Below are 17,947 nucleotides of genomic sequence, written 5' to 3'. Positions count from 1 at the left end.
TTGATCGTAACGTCTGCTTCTCCAACAGAACCCTGACTGATAGGGAATTTCTGTGGCTTTGGGTCCCGCCCCACTCTGCGGGGTGAGCGGCCCCTCCTCCTCAGGTCCCTCTGCACTGTGCCCACAGGGTATCGCATCACTGTGTCGTGTCTTCGGGTTGTCAGAGGACAGCTGTCTTTCCTGTCCTGTTCATCTTGCCAGCGCCTAGAGTATGCGTCCATACAGCACAAACGTGAAAAGTGTTTGTTCCATTAAACTTCATTAGCTGCCTAGCCCATCGCTGGTCTTCCCTAAGCGCATCGTCCTTGTGTGGTCCTGGGGGTAGCATCTACAATCAAAGGCCTGGCCGTGGCAGATAAACAGATCTGGATTGGAATTCCACCACTGCCTCACCCAAGGTTTGAACTCCTGATCTCAGTATGTCATTTAGTCTCTCTAAACCTCGATTTCCTTAACTGCCAACTACCATTTACACTATAGTTTTGTTAGGAGGATTTTCACACACAAGCTATACGTATGGGTCCTCCCTTATTCCCACCAGGGTAAGCATCCTATTTACCTCCTGATAACCACCCTCCTTTCCCACCCTCCTCCCTGGCCCAGGGTTCCGGTCACCTCTCCTGCAGGACAGACAATAAACAGCGGCCACCTTCACGTACTCAATACCTCCCGGCAGTGGCTCCGTGCAGCCCGGGCACGTGGGCTCGGGCTGGGCTGGGTCAGCTGGAGGCTCACTCACCAGACGGAGTTCAGGGCCACAGAGCCTTCAGAGGGAAACAGCTGAGGTGGAGAACTCCGGCACAGCTGCGCTTCCTCGGAGCCCCTGCCTTCTGGAATGCTGAGCACCTCAAATATGCTGCGTGATGGAGCACACACGTGTGCGGCACACACCCGCCCGCACAAGCACATATTTCAGGACCTTGGGACCGCACAGCCTCCGTGAAAGCGACGGTTGTCTCCCAGCCCTCCCCCACCCTCCCATCTTCGGGGTGTTGAAAGGACAGGAGAGTTCATGCGGGAGAGGGACATGGTGAGTGGCCGTGGCCTCCACGAGCTGTGTGTCTGACACCGTCTAGCACCGTCTAGTGAGACACAGGCACACTGGCGTGCAGGGCAGCGCCCTACCCTGCGGGGTGGGGAGAGAACAGCACCCACCTAGGCAGGCACCGCACTTCCACCCTCGGAAAGAGCTTTCATCCTGCGTGTTTCATCAGTGAGGACCTGAGGCTGAGAGAATTTACATCCCACAACTAGCAGGGCTTAAATTCAGGCGCGGGCTCTGTCCAGCACCAAAGCTGACATCGGCAACAGCGAACGCAGGGAGGCCGTGCAACGCTGGCTGGTGCAGGGCGTGCTCTGGACTGAGTCAGAAAACGAGAGATGGCCCATGCTAAAAGGAACCCGGAGACCCCCTGACTCCAACTCACCAGCATGTCACTGGGAGCTGAAGCCTGGAGGGGTGACAATTAGACAGACTGGAAGCCCAGCCCCTGGACAGTGACCTTGCCCTCATGCCCACAGCCTTGGCAGGTGACTGTTGGTCAACCGATTAAAGCAAAAGAATGCAGCATACACATGCTGATGCTTGGCTCTTGGTGAGGCTTATTTATTTTCTGAAACCTAAGCTTGCTGTCTATTTCCCCCCTCCCACCCCCCACTCCGCCGAGAGCTCCAAGGACCAGACAGTGGGGGCCCGAGTCGCCTCTGGTGCTGCTCTAACAGGCCACGAGCGCCCACCTCCCTTTCCTGGGAGGACAGTGGGCACATGGTGAGGACACGTCCACCTGAACTGGGCAGGACCGACTTGTGAGCCAGGTCTCCACAAGGCTTCCTCACTCCTTACACATGTACGTTCCCCACGGGAAGAAACTGGTGTTTCCCTCCCCACCTCACAGCCCTGCCACAAACAGGATGTGGAAACAGGATGCTTTAGTCTCAGCTCCAGGGGACACAGCTTGACCTGGATTTCCTAGCAAACTCGGAGGCCTCATCCCCAAGGAGGATTAATAATCACCCTGCAGGCGGGTTTCTAGCACTCACATTTACCAATGAGAAAGAACACCTTGGCCCGTCACACACAAGTCCATGGACCACAGGCCTCAGACCCTGTCCTCAGGGGGCTTCCACAAACGGCTGGAGCCTGAGCCCCTCTCCTCAAGCCCTGTCCCCGGGAACCAGCTAGCAGAGGAAGAGGGGGGAGGCCCCACTTAGAATTTACTGAAATTTTTTACACATTTCAAGGCAGGTTGACACAAATTTACTGAGAATTAGATTCAAAGTTCTATTCCTAATAGGTCTGTAACAAACACATTTTGTTTCAAGTATCCACTTTCCTTCTATTTATATGGAATGTCCAGAGTAGGCAGATCTATACAAACAGAAAGTAGATTAGTGGTTGCTTAGGGCTGGTGGTCATCGGGAGATAGAGCAGTGACTGCTCAAGGGCACAGGGCTTCTTTCTGAGGTGCTGAAATGTTCTACATTGACATGGTGATGGTAACACGCATCTGTGGATACGCTGAATGCCTTTGGATTGTACACTTCAAATGAGTGACCAGTATTATGTGCACTGTATTTCAATAGAGCTGATTAAAAAAAGAAAACAGATGACCCCGCTAAGGGATACAGGATTTCTTCTGGAATTGACAAAAATACTCCAAAATTGATTGTGGTGATGGTTGCAAAACTCTGTGAATATACACACTAAAACCCACTGAATTGTACACTTTCAAGAAGTGAGTTGTCTGGTACATGAATTATATCTCAATAAAGCTGTTACCAAGAATAAAATAAGTGTACTGTCCCAACAAAATTGCAGAGTGAAAAAGTTTTAAAATTACTACACTATTTTGTGTGCGTTTCTCCATATCATACATTTATCTGCAGATGTAATGTGGCCTGTTATTTCTATTTAACAGAGGAGGAAATACCCGAGAGAACTTGAACAAGATTGCAGAATGGAATCGGGTGAGGAGGTGAGGGGCAGCTCGTAGAAAGAGATCTGGAGATTTGTGGAAACTACTATTCTGTCCACTACATATTTTTTTAAATGTTTTCAACAGGCATCTTTTTAATGCTAATGTTTACAACAGAAAACACTTCATATTGCACTGCTATCATTCTGGGAGACACTGGCATATACTAGCTAACAGATAAGATCAAAGTAGGTCTTCTGTAATTCCAGTCCTGGGGATAATCCAGTTTTAATCTTATTTCAAAGGACTGGGGGCATTTAATAAGTTTGATGCAAGTATTTAATGTGCACTTGCTCTATGCAAACCACTGTTCTGGATATTAAAGAAAATCCAAAGAGAGGAAGAGAGTGAGCTCAATGGCCTCGAGGAGTCGGTGATCACGCTGGGCTCAGTGGGAATAGAAAAGAGCACAAGGGTTAGAGCCGGGGTAAGGGCATGAACTTGGGTCAGACGGAACAGACAATGACAACAGACAAGATTGTTGAGCACTTATTAGACGCTTGATAGCTCACTGAGCTGAATACTGTAATGGTAATTCTCATTTTATAGCTGTGGAATCTGTAGGTATAAAGGTTACGTAACTATCCAAGAGCTGCAGAGCTGGAAGAAAGCACCTGGATTTGAACTCAGAGAACCTGTTACCAGGCCAGGCATCTTAACCCCAACCTCAAGGCTATAATGGCACTTTGTTCAAATTAGGATTTTTGTCTCTTGCTCTGGAACCTTAGACCAGGTCATCATCCTCAAAAATAGTACATTTCTCAATGAGTTCATGAAAAATTAAATGATAAAGTACGGTAAAAGTGATTAGCACCAGTGCCCAATACACAGAAATAACCCAAGAAGCAGTATTATAATGTTGACAACAATGATGATGAGGAAGATGATACAGGTGACAGTACATTAATAGACATCAAATCCACGCAAAATGCTACCGGATCCCAAGAGGTGGAGAGAATACAGCCAGCAACGGGATTGAGAAAGCATTCAAGGAGAAGCAGTCCCTAAAACAGGACTTAAAAGAAGGAAATGCTTTCAAGGCAGAACTCCAGACAACCTGGGAGGCGTTTGGAAACAAGAGCATCTCATAGGTCTGGAGCTGGGCTGTGTGACTGGGAGACGGGGAGGTTCAGGGATAAAGATGGGCTGGGGCTCTACTGGGGCATGGGGTGGTGATCACCGAGGTGAAAACCTGTAGAGATCCTATCAATAATTTGTAGGTGTCCCTGAGGGGATCTCAGCATCCTCTCAGTGGGATGGGACCTAATGGTACTGCAGGGAGTAATTTCCTGAATGCTCTTTTCCAGTTCATGAGAAGAGCATTAAGGGTCTCACTTGGAGAAGTGAAGATGAACAAGAGGGGAACAAGCAAAAGTTATAGAAGTCGTAAGCAACAAGATTTGGCAGGTACGTTTTGGAATCATGGAAGAAGAGCAGGAATAAGATGTAAAGGCTGTGTGAAGTGTGGAAAGTGGCCCCTAGCACAAAAGGGGGGATATATGGACAAAGAACAGGTTGTCACAGACAGAAGGAAGAAGGATAAAGAAGGGGTGGTACGTTCTACCCTAAGAATGTGCAGCTTGGGGTGACTGGAATTGCAACGAGCAGACACCTGGGAAGAGGCTGCAACAGGTGGGTCACCAGATGAGGGGATGGGGCAGAGGGAGAGGTATAGATTTGACGTGGGTGCCCAGAAACAGGAGTTCCAAGCCACGGATGGGGGAAGTATCTTGGGAGAGCTTGCAGGCTGGATAAACGCTCTAGGGAAAGACCAGAGTACGGGGTGGGCGGAAAAAGGGGAACTGCCAAGAGCGGCATAACGTGAGGGGGAGAAACTGGAAACCACAAAGTCACAGACACTAAGGGCAGAGACAGCAGCATGACCAAAGGGAAAATCAGTACCGAATGCAACAAGCATCTGTGAGCAAGAGCAAGCGGGAGGGGCCTCATACCTCAGAAAGAGCATCTCAGCGGGGAGGGAAGAGAGGAGCCCAGCTTCAAGGGGAAAGTGCAGCAACTAGGAGGGGAGAGAAGTGGACTCATGGTCTGGGAGGATGGCGAGATTCTCACGGGGCAGAGAAGGAAGCACTTTTATGTGCTCACTCGCCCACTCGCTCATTTATCCAACAGTATTGAAAGTCTTTTATGTACAAGATCCTGGGCTCAGCGTGGGAGGTGACTTCTCTCTCTCTCTCTCTCATCACATAGGTGCACCCATACCTCTCCTGCAACAGCAGCAGGAGAGCCCAGGAGTTACAGACGCCAGTAGCAGGATGCTTCACCTCCACTCTGCAGATTAGGGAAGACTTCTGGGAGAGGCAAGACCAGAGCTGAGTTTTTAAGGTTGAATGGAGGGACTTTCCTGGAGGTCCAGTGGTTAAGACTCTGTGCTTGCTTCCAATGCAAGGGGCCTGGGTTCGATTCCCTGGTCGGGAAACTAAGATTCCACATGCCCTGTGGCTAATAATAATAATAATAATAATAATAATAATAATAATAAGGTTGAATGGAGCCTGCGCAGGAAGGGGGGGTGGGGAGAATGGTGAGAGGAGGGGACAGGGGACCCCAGCAGAGGGGCAGAAATTTCAGAGGCTCTCAGCCATTCTCCATGGGAGAACATGGCCCATCTGAGAGACTGCAGGAGCTACATCTGCCTGGAGCAGATCAAGGGAGGAGGCGGCCAGGCAAGCAGAGGGCAGATGATGGGGACAGAGGAGGAAGATGCGGGCGAGACTAGGACACAAGTAATCTGGAGAGTAGGCAGCAGGTGAGACAGCGGCAGGGGGATGGACTGTTGGGGGCCACGTGGATGCCTGCAGGGGCTCCTTCCCTACAGTCTTAAAGGCCAGAGAAGGTGAAGACGGATTTTTGAGGGGGGAAGAAAAGGAAAGCTGACACCTTCAAAAGAGTTACCAGGACTTCCCTGGGGGTCCAGTGGTTGGGACTCGGCGCTTCCCCTGCAGGGGGCGTGGGTTTGAGTCCTGGCAGGGGAGCTGAGATCCCACAGGCCACGTGGCACAGCCAAAAAGAAAAAAAGTCACCAGCTCGCCAGATTAAACAATTCCGAGAGTGAAGCAAAGCCAAATGGAAAACATGCTTGCACGGAACAGTTATAAACTCTCTTCTATCCATTCCATCCGACCTCAGAACTCTGCTCCCTCCCTTTCACTCATCTTCCTCTTCTGTCACGTTACTCTATATTTTGGGCTTTTTCATCACAGGTAGTGAAAGAAAGGGAAGCTAAATCAGTGAATTTTCAACTCTAGTGAAAGACTTGGTAGAAAAGAGCTTATAAATATTGGCTAAGGTGAAGTTTTGAGATTTATCTTGGACCTTCCTGCCTCTATAGATAAATGAGACTCAGCTTATGTAAGAAAATGAAACTTGTTCCTACTTCCAAGGGAACCACTGAAGTGGTTTTAACTGCTTTACATAATGCTAATGAACTCAATACACCTCTCACCTCTCTATTTGCATAAGCAATACAATAACCACTGCTTTGGAATTAGGCATCTGTGGTTAGGAACACGAATTCTTAAGTGGGATCCAATATGGGCTCTGTCACTTACTGGCTGTGTTGCCTGGGGCGATTTATCAACCTCCCTGTGCCTCAGTTTCTGCATTTGTCAATGGGAATAACAGCACCCAGAACAGGGCCCTGTGCTCACAGCTGATGCTCAGGGAACAGCTGCTGCCGGAAGAAATGAATGCGGTAAAGTGAGTGTGTCGGACAGGGTTTCCAGGAAAGCTTTGTAAAGCATATGCCTTTGGCTTTTGGACCTTTTACCTTCTTCCCTTTACCCTGCTTCTCATTCCCTCCTGGAAGACGCAGGAGCACTTTAAAACTGGAGGGAGGGAGGGAAGGAAGGAGGGAGAGGAAGGGAGGGAGAAAGGGTGAAAGGAAGGGAGGGGAGAAAAGGGAAACGACAGCCTGAGTTCCTGAAGGCTTGCCTGAGCCACGGCGCCAGCCCTGGACCTACCCATGAACAAGGAGGTATCTAGTGAACCTTGTATTCGTTTATATCACTATTTGTCAGGTTTTCTGCTACCTGTAACTAAACTCTGCGGACTGAAGAAAAACGCACAATGTAAAAGCTGCAAGTTTTATTTGGAGATCTTCCTGAAGCCCAGGGGACAGTCTCTCAGAGAGCTCTGAGCACCTGATCCTAGGAGACAAGGGAGAAGCCAGGATAGATAGGATTTTTTTTCTTTTTTCTTTTTTTGTTTTTGCTAGGAAAACAAAAACACATAGTTGAACATCAAAGGATTACTACGAATCACCAAAAATACCAGACATTTTAAGTTAATTATTCTAGTGCTTTCTATGTATGGGAAGATGTAAGAATCTGGGCTCCCTGAAATTATTGCATAGGTATGCATCTCAACTAGCAGGGCCAGTATCCAAAGCACAGAATGCCTCCTGCTTTTATCTGCATCCAGAATGCCCTGGGGGGGGGGGGGGGGGTGGAGGCTGCCTCCTCACAGAACGGGAATGGAGGGCAGCACATTCCCTGCCCACACCCATTCCCACAGATACAGTGACAAAGATATTTCCCAACAAAAAAGCCTTGCTCTTGGTTACTCTTTTTTTTTTTTTTTTTTTGGCACACGGGCTTAGTTGCTCCGTGGCATGTGGGATCTTCCTGAAGCTGGTATCGAACCCGTGACCTCTGCATTGGCAGGCGGATTCTTAACCACTGCGCCACCTAGGAAGTCCGCTCTCAGTTACTCTTGAGAACAACTGGTGAGTAACAGACATATTAACTAACATTCACCTTTTCAGCCAGTCAACACAAATCCAAGATGGGTGTGATAAAGTGGATAGTCTCCTCAATGGGCAACGCAAACATATAAATAGAAGAGGTTCACATTAAGGCTCCTTTGGCCTTCTTCATTATATTTTCAGAGAAAGCGTATGTAGGGCCCACGGACTGTAAGAAAGTAAGCATGAATGGGGACTTTGTCAAACTGGGAAGGGGTGGTGGGAGGGGGGTGGCTGGCAGGTCCATCCCCCGTCCCCGCTCCATGCATCCGTCCATCCATGCTTTCACCATGCAGGTCCTGCACATCTAGAAGCCAAATAGAGCCCAAGCAGCCCCACTTCTCAGGGTACGCAGGTGTTGTCTTGGCAGGTATATTCGAAATCTCACTGCTGGTTTCCCCAACAAAACCCACCTCTTGGGTGTTTTCTGGCCAGAGCTATATTCCTGTAACTAAGACTTCAAATCTTGTTAGATGCAAAATACCACTGGGAGAAGTGATGTATTTTTTAGAAAACAGACATTTGCATCATAATTGATGCCTAACACCTTTCTTACAACAGGTTTAACTGGGGGCGAAGGGAGGGCAGGGGTGCTGAGGCCCCTGAGACAACTGTGGGGGGAGGGGAGACAGAGACTCTGGAAGGGCCAATCTCTCAGCTCCCACATTACCTGTTGCCATCTATGCCTCTGCTTCTAAGGTTGTGCTGCTGTAGGATTTGTCCACTTTTGTTTACTGAGTTCTCTTGCCTTTTGAATAAAAAGTGGAAGAAACCATTTGCCAATAAAACAGAAACGCTGACTCAGAATGATATTTTGGTTGGCAGATACTTCACAGACACTAACCAGACACAACCAACTGGCTTGCCAGGCCGTCCCCCAGAGCTTGCAAAGTTACCAGCAAGGATTTTCATTTGAAGAATAGCCAAATTTTGCATTTCAAAGTATTTGCATTTTCAAGTAGAAAAATACAAATAATTCAATATAAACACTACATCAAACCTATTCAGATTATAATCTGACTTTGAGTGTCCAGAGTGATGCCTCATGTTTAAAAAAAACAAAAAACAAAACACTTTGGAAGGTTAAAATACAAAATAATCATCAATTTCAGAATAAGTATCACCATTTTGCAGCCATCGCAATAAAAATGGATTTAGGCAAGAATCAGTAAAGGAATCTGAAACCATTAGGTAAAAACTTAATGAAGAACAAGACATATACATAGTCTCAGATTATCTCCCCACAGAATATTTATTAATTACAAGGGAAAACTGTAACTTCTAAGAAGAAACCTGACAGACATCACTTTAACCAAAGGACCAGAATTAATGTCACCAACGGGACAAACTGACATCATGATATAATGCAATGTGGAGACCACAACACTAGAAATGCATTATCTGAATCTTTAAAAATTAAAAAAAAAAAACTAAAAACCAGATCAAGAAACATTTCTCAAGGCAACTAGCCTATACTCTCAAAAAATATCACAAAGAAAAGCTAAGAAAATCCCTCAGATTAAATGTGCAAAAGACATGACATGTAAATGCCATGAGTAATTTTTTTTTTTTATATTAGCTTTTTTTTTTTTTTTTTTGGCACACGGGCTTAGTTGCTCCGCGGCATGTGGGATCTTCCTGGAGCTGGGATCGAACCTGTGACCTCTGCATTGGCAGGTGGATTCTTAACCACTGCGCCACCTAGGAAGCCCGTAATTTTTTTTTAAAGTGCTGGACTGAAAAAAAATGCTATAAGAAATATTATTGCGACAACTAGAGAAACTTGAATATTAACTGTATATCAGGAAAATCACTACTACGTTTTTTAATTTGGTAATTATACTGTGGTTCTCTCTACGAGAATGTCCTTGCCTTAAGAGACAGATGATACAATATTTAGGAGTGAGGGTCATGAGATGTGCAACTGAGTGTAGCAACAGTAAAAATTAATGATATTACACAAGGGTGCGGATGTGTGTAGGAGAGAGAGGCAATGCATGCAAGAGACAACGTAAGGCGAAGTAAAAGTTCTATGGAAGTTCATCACACAATTCTTGGAACTTTTAAGTTAAAAATTTTTCAGAAGTTTTTTTTTTAAATTAAAAAAAGTGTCATAATTTTTGAAAACCATTTAAAGGGAGGTGGAGGACAAAATGGATTGAAATTTTCAAATTATTTAGAAACCACTAAATTTAATAAACCATTTAATTTAACAGAAGCAGAATGGTAGTATTACAGATGGGAGCTTAGGGATTGTCAACAGCAGTGTGCGTGTGTGCGTGCGTGTGTGTGCGCGTGTGCATGTGCGTGTGTGTGTGCGCGTGTGCGTGTGTGTGTGCGCGTGCGTGTGCGTGTGTGTGTCTCAAAATTGTTTGTTAACCTCAGGAGGCTGTCAGTCTCTCTCTGGGCCACAAGAGTCATGCCACATTTTACTAAGTGGAGGATATAAACACAGAAAGAATGACTACCCACAATTGAGGGTAAGGAGAAATACCCAGCCTAAGTAAGATTTAGTACAAATTTCGCGAGTCACTTCCTCTTAGGAGGAAAGGCAAACATTTCTTGTCCCCTGAAAGACGCAGAGATTCTGGGAGATCACCTGAGTTCTCAGCCGGAATCCTGCAATTTAAACCAGGTCAGAAGAGCCCACAGCCCCTTCACTCAGTGCTTCTGCCCACACTCGGTTCAGCATCACCGTTATATCACCAATTTCAAAATCCTTGTCAACTCAAGTCTCTAGGCTATTCCAGCCTCCACGTTACTAAGTTCCTGGGAGAATACATGCAACTAAGACAAAGGAAATTCCTAGTTACTACACTTTTATCTTCCAACACTGAGGGGGCAACGACCTTGGTTTTCTTCTGCTTATCATCCCAATGCTCCTCGGGCCTGAACTGACTCTGCTGGGTGAGAACCAAAGCTCTGGTACAGCAGCCCTCCCCCCTGGAAGCCACGTCTGCGCCAGCAGCACACGCACGTGGACGGATTAGGCAGAGCTGCGCTGGAAAGCACACACATGCTCGCCTAACGTGTGCTTTTCATTCCAGAAATACTTGATGCCTAAACCACTTCTACGCCTCTCTTGGCCTGGAACAGTCTGAGTGGCTCTGTGCCAGAGGAGGTGTCTGTTTACGATGTGGACTTTCTCAAAACTTCTTTACCTCAGAAGATCATAAATAGAACATTCTATCGTAATTAGGATGGAAGAAAGTAGAAAAGGGAAAGGTTATAGGAAAAAAACTTTTTTGCTTTGTTTTAAGTGGCCTAAAAGAAATACTGGAAATACAAGATATAACATAGAATTATCTCCCATGAGAGTAAAAATTATAGGGTCCAAGTCAGGACAAGGTGGCAAAAATACCACCTTTCACAGGAAAGGTTAGTGAGCGTTTGCCATCTCTGTCACAAGCATTTATTCTTGTTTTAAGGTCACCCACCCAAGCAAGGTGCAGAGAGGGTACTGTAATCATTGTTTTATTCTGGAATGTATTTTATTTTTGTACTTTGCTTCTTTCTGGCTTTCATCCTATATCAAAAACCAGTGTAAAAAAGAAAACCATTTTGGTTGACTTAGCTGTCCTTTCCTTTTCTCCATGCTCACTCTTAGATATTTAAGGCTCACTTACAATGAGGAGTGTGAAATCAATAACACTTTGCAGAATCCTTTGGCATCACCAACTGATTCACAAAATACACTCATCCACCTACATACATGTGTACGCACACACACGCATACCCTGCGTAAGGAAAATGACATCAAACTCCGTAGTATATACACAATACGATCACCCATTTCACTTCCATGAGGATGGACCTAAAAGACACCTTAGAAATCCTGCTCCTGGACGGAAGGAGGAATACTTACTTTCTTTCCACTTCTGGTGTTGACACGGCGCTACAGAAGCCAAGTGACTCCTAGGAGAGAAGGTTCACAGCGTCAGTGCAGGCAGAACAGCAGGCTTCATCTGATTTGTACATAATACCACTTAAAAAAAAAAAAAGACAGAAACAAAAATAGATGATTAAAGTCACTGTGCTTACTTCGATCTGGGACCGCAGCTGAAGTGACGTGGGGCTGGCTTCGGGTTTCTCCTAAAACAGAACAGATGCTGGTTTAATGAGACTTCCAAACGTGGCACACACCAGAAAGACAAATAGATGTGTAAGAAGAGATGGGGGGATTTGGAAAACACCAGGGTACAGTGGGAAGAGTTGGAGGAGATAAAACAGATTTTCTGGAAACACTAAAGTATTTTTAAAATGAGAGCCTTAGCCTTTTAAAATGGAACTGTTTTCCAAACTTCAGTTGTTGACAATTTTATTGCAGAAGAAAAAAAGCACAATCTAACTGAAAGGTACTGAGAGTTAATGGTGAAATGATGCTCTGGGTGTGCTTAGACCATCACCAGGACACAGAATTTACTACAATCTATTTGTGTCATACAGTCAGAAAGAAGAGGCAGAGGACTCAAACAATTTTAGAGGTAATGAGTATCACACTCTCATTCTGCCGTTTAAAAAAAAAAAAACTTAGAAAGAAAAAAAAGGAGAGAGAGATAAACCAGTTGCCTGTAATGAAAATAATACACTGAAATAAGCTTTGGCAGCAAAACAGGATAATTACACTATTCGCAGTGTTAGACTATACCATAAGAAAATGAGAGCTACACTAGCAAATAGAGCACAGAGCACCACACTGATAATTTTTCATAAGCAGAGAAGATTTTTAAATGTAAGTTAGTGCTAACGTGGAGGTTCTCATCAAAGCGTGGTCCAAGTCCAGGGTGGTCCCCGGCGTACCAGCAAGTCATAAGCAGGATGATGGGCAGTTTTAGAGGAAGGAGTAATGTCACTGCTGTTATACAAATGTGAAGTAACAGATTAAGTATGAGCTTCCCAACAGTCCTATTGGGTTCTTAAGGATTGCTGTCTTCTTTGAGACGGCCTGTGCGTTCTATGAAGGCTGCTTTGTTGGTTTCAGCTAACACTCAGGAAATGGGGGCAGATCATCTCAAATTATGCATTTTCACTTGCATCTAACTGTTCAGTTTTTTTCAGGTTGCCCATTTCATGTTTAGCACAACTGCAAATCTAGATCAATATTTTAAAACTTAGCAATGAAATAGTAACATAAGTGTAACTCGGAGTGAAAGTATAAATGTAAACCAGGTAACAGGAATCCAGTACAAATACAGAAGATAAAATGAATGTGCTGGGGTGATTAAATCTGAGAACAGGATGATGTGGACAAGCAGACCACAAGAGAAAAGGGTTTAATGGACTGGTGACCCACCCATCTCCAATCCCAGGACCTTATTTGTTATGAGTGGTGTGAAGCCCCACTGAACTTCTCTCTGGTTAACATCCTCCTGGTTTTTATTGCCACCTTTGTTTACGATGATCAAATATATACCCTGTTGCAAAACCATGTATGGAAATGTTTGACTTACATTCCAAGTCCAATTGCTATGATGTCAGACTCAAGTGCAATCAACAAAGGGGATATGTATTTCAAAGGTTCTTGGTGCTTAGAAACCAATCATGATGCCCTGATACCTAACCTCTTAGCATCACTGCGTAGGGAAATTTACAAACTTAAACAGCAGGAGGTAAGCAAAGGTACAGTCTGCAATTTTCTCATCTAAGTCTTCCTGTTCAGCAGTTGGTATGGAAGCCTCAGCATTCTGACACAAGTCTACCAGTTCCTCTGAAATGGTCCCTCTAACACCCAACTCCACAACCATCAACCTAAAGTAACTGATTCGACTCTCTTCTCCTCTGTTCTTAACTTTCTTCACACTCTAAGTCTCTATATTACTAGGTAATGTAGACTATGATATGAAATTACCTGCTTTTATTGAACATTTTTATCTGCACTTTCCTAATACATTGTATTTATTTATTGAGTGTGTCGCTTGTTACTCCACATCATAAACACAGTGTTTACGGTGTATTATGCAAAATATACCTGTTCCTGCATACAAAGCTGATGCTTGTTAACAATCATATTAAATGACGATCTGGAACTAATATTCTAAGCAATTCATTTTCACATGTTAGCTTGTCACTTATAATAGACATTTGACTGTGCTGTAGCTTCTTAGGAAATTGGCTGGGGGTGTAGTTTGACGTATAATGTATTAAAATTCACCCCATTAAAATAGCAGATCCAGTTAATGTTTCCATGCAGAACATCTGTTTTATCAGGAACAGGATATGTTTACCAGGAGATTTTGCACAGTGATGTTTCTAGTGTTTTTTCCCGCAGAACATGCCAGACAATAATGGTGTTCAGAGCAAATATTATTAATTTCATCTCTCAAGGAGAGACAACCATTGTTGTTAAGAGGTATTTCTTAGTAAACATATCTTAAAGTAAAAATATTACACAACTGAGGAGAAGCTTATAAAATTATCCACTAAATTAAGGACCTATATGATGTTTGCCGAGAAAACAGAATGGACTATTGGCAAAATTCCATTATTATGACATCGATGGATGTCACATGAGATGTTAATGACAAACATGCAAAAGACTGTCATTCTATCATGTACTTGTGAATATGATGAAACCCACGTGGACCCACCATCAAGCCTAAGAAATAGAACATGACAAATAAGAGTTAAAGCTAGCAGGTGTTCTGATGTAAACTTGGATAAAGCACCTTATGTGTAGAGCATGAAACAAGTCTTGAAAATGTGAAAGAAGAAGAAAAAGTGCTGGACAACTTTTTATTCTGTTTATCACTTAAAAAAATAGATTTTTTTTCATGGCACAATGTGAACTGAAAAAGTGTGATAGAGTCAGGCAGAAGGAGTATCAGTCCTGTGCGCAGCAATAGAGGGTGCTGTTTGTTACATAATACAGAAGGACGGCTTCAGGTCAGAATGGGCAGAGAATTTGCAGCAACATGGATGGACCTAGAGGTTATCATCACTAAGTGAAGAAAGTCAGACAGAGAAAGTCAAATATCCTATGATATCCCTTATATGTGGAATCTAAAAAAGTGATACAAATGGACCTATCTGTAAAACAGAAACAGACTCACAGAAAGCAAACTTTTGGTAACAAAAAGGGGTAGGAGAGGAGGAATAAATTAGAAGCTTGGGATTAACAGATATACATTACTATATATAAAATGGATAAACAAGGCCCTACTGTATAGCACAGGGAACTATACTCAATATCCTGTGATAAGCCATAAGGAAAAGATTCTGAAAAAAAGAATGAATGAATGAATGAATAAATAAATAAATAAATAAATAAATATTTATTTATTTATTTCTGAATCACTTTGCTTACACCCAAAACTAACCCAACACTGTAAATCAACTATACTTCAATTTTTTTTATTATTATTTTATTTTATTTTTTGGGGGGTACACCAGGTTCAATCAACTGTTTTTATACACATATCCCCATATTCCCTCCCTTCCTTGACGCTCCCCCCCTCGAGTCTCCCCCACCCTCCCTGCCCCAGTCCTCTAAGGCATCTTCCATCCTCGAGTTGGACTCCCTTTGTTATACAACAACTTCCCACTGACTATTTTACAGTTGGTAGTATATATATGTCTGTGCTACTCTCTCGCTTCGTCTGTTTTCCCTTCACCCCCCGCCCCCTCCCATACCTCGAGTTCTCCAGTCCATTCTCTGTATCTGCGTCCTTGTTCTTGTCACTGAGATTATCAGTACCAATTTTAGATTTAGATTTTTAAAAATTAAAAGAATTATTCAAAAAAAAAAAAAAGAATGGGCAGAAAAAGGCTTCTTGAAATCCCTGTTCCCTGTCCAGCCCCCAGAGTAGGCGGCCCCCTTCTCTGCTCCCAGGGAACCAGTGTAAGGAGGGGAGGGGGCAGGAAGCCATAGGTTCTGGAGTTCCAGCAGGAGAAGGAAGTCCTGATGAGGATGGGAGCTGCAGTATGAAGAATTAAAGAGATACACCTGATTGCCCAGCCACAAGCTACTTTATTCAGGGAATAACTGATGGTCTACAATATAATTCCTGATCTGTAAGTCATCGTGTTGATGGAAATACTAAAAAAAATTCTGAATGCTGTCAAAACACAGTCACTGAATATATTCATATCTTTTGGGCATGTTATGAAAAGTGATGATCCCTGAGAAATAAGATTCTTCTCTCTCTCATTAACATATTCTGACTGTTCCAGTTGCTACCGCTATGTAACGAATCATCCCAAACTTAGTTGCATAAGCCCACAAGAATTTTATTTTGCTCACAGATTCTGCAGGTAAGAATTTAGGAAGGGCAAGGCAGAAAAGGCTCATCTCTGCTCTATGGTGTCCTCCTCAGCTGGGAAGATTCAAAGGGGGGCGGTGACTTGAGGTTGGAGCCATAATCACCAGAAAGCTCACTCACTCACGTGTCTGAAGGCTGACACTGTCTGACAGCTGGGACTCAAGCAGGAGCTATCAGCTGAACACCTACACGTGGGTGCTTTCTGGGAGAGCATACCAAAAGACCAGGCAGAAGCTGTATTACCTTTTTTTTTAATGTTATAATTTAGTTTTCTTTAATTTTTCTTTTATTATACATATACACATATACAAATACATGTATCTATAACTGAATCACTTTGCTGTACATCTGAAACTAACACAACATTGTTAATCAACTATACTCCAATATAAAATAAAAATTAAAGACAAATAAAATAGATAACCAACAAGGACCTACTGTACAGCACACAGAACTCTGCTCAATATTTTATAATAACCTAAATGGGAAAAGAATTTGAAAAAGAATAGATATATGTATATGTATTGCCTATTATAACACAGTCTCATATGGTGTCACTTCTGCTGGACTCACAAGCCCTTCCAGAGGCAAAAGCCCCAGCCCTGTCTCTCAGTTGGAGGAGGTCAAAGTCACATGGTAAGAAGGGCACTGGGATGGGAGGTATCATTAAGGCTGTTTGGAAATTACAGTCCTCTATACTGACTACCAAGGAGATAGGGAGCTCAGTGAAGTTTTTGAAACAAGAAATGAGATGAGACTATTTATCCACAACAATGCCAGTAGAGATTCTTTTGTTTGTTTTTTATGTTTACTCAAGCAGCATATCACGGCAATATATTTCATCCTGAACCTGTCACATAAAACAAAAAAGAAGCAGGGACTTCCTTGGTGGCACAGTGGTTAAGAATCTGCCTGCCAATGCAGGGGACACAGGTTCGATCCCTGGTCCTGGAAGATCCCACATGCAGCCACGGAGCAACTAAGCCTGTGTACCACAACTACTGAGCCTGAGCTCTAGAGCCTTTGGGCCACAACTATTGAGCCCACGTGCCACAACTACTGAAGCCCATGCCCCTAGAGCCCGTGCTGTGCAACAAGGGAAGCTACTGCAATGAGAAGCCCGCGCACCACAGCAAAGAGTAGCCCCCACTCGTTGCAACTGGAGAAAGCCCACACGTAGCAACAAAGACCCAATGCAGCCAATTAATTAATTAATTATTTTTAAAAAAGAAGCAGACTCACAGATACAGAGAATAAACTAGTGGGGAGAGGGAAGGGGGGGTGCATTATAGGGGTAGGAGGGAAAAAGAGTTATTTGTGGTATTACATGAAATCATGTGTGTAAACCTAAAAATTGTAAAGCATCACAGAATTTTTTTAAAAGTTGAAATATCACAATGTTTTAGGCCACAATTGTTCTCTCTTATTTCAAACTTATTATTATAGAAATCTCAAATATACAAAGGAAAGAGAATAGTATGATGACCTCCCAAATGCTTATTACCTAGCACCAACAATTATCTGCTCATCAGGATCAACTTTGTTTCATCTATACCTTCACCCATAATTCATCTCCATCCCATTTTACTTTGAGGAAAATCGCACACACTATATCATGAAATCTCTCTCTCTTTTTTTTTTTTCCGACAGAATCTAAGTTCCCTGACTAGGGATCAAACCCAGGCCCCCTGATGTGGAAGCTCAGAATCCTAACCACAGGACTACCAGGGAATTCCTTCACAATTTTTAATGTTAAGGTTTAGCTATCAGGGTTCCTTATGTCCTAACTGTGGCTCAATCTTGAGCAAATGGCTCAATTATCAAGAATTCGGCTCTTTCCTAGAACTGGAGATCTTTCTTTGGTCATTGCAAAAAAAAAATTCCACAAACTTAGATATTCCATCTAAATGTTGCAAAAGAACATGAAGAAACACACTCCAAACTGAACATGA

General features: G+C 43.7%; 1 protein-coding gene across 6 annotated transcripts in view; it reads right to left on the bottom strand.

Moving 5' to 3' along the window:
• The window catches only part of SASH1 (SAM and SH3 domain containing 1), a 322,758-nt gene that overhangs the window by 92,408 nt on the left and 212,403 nt on the right, over positions 1 to 17,947 (bottom strand). For all 6 annotated transcript variants that reach the window (XM_057738103.1, XM_057738104.1, XM_057738105.1 and 3 more), the window contains 2 exons: positions 11,779 to 11,829; positions 11,603 to 11,652 (listed from right to left, as the gene is read on the bottom strand). In XM_057738103.1, the coding sequence (XP_057594086.1) occupies positions 11,603 to 11,652; positions 11,779 to 11,829 (101 nt within the window). The remainder of the gene's footprint in view (positions 1 to 11,602; positions 11,653 to 11,778; positions 11,830 to 17,947) is intronic.

The sequence above is a fragment of the Hippopotamus amphibius genome, chromosome 6, assembly GCF_030028045.1.
Source record: "Hippopotamus amphibius kiboko isolate mHipAmp2 chromosome 6, mHipAmp2.hap2, whole genome shotgun sequence".
Classification (NCBI taxonomy): Eukaryota; Metazoa; Chordata; class Mammalia; order Artiodactyla; family Hippopotamidae; genus Hippopotamus; species Hippopotamus amphibius.
This window is presented reverse-complemented; position numbering and strand designations above follow the sequence as displayed.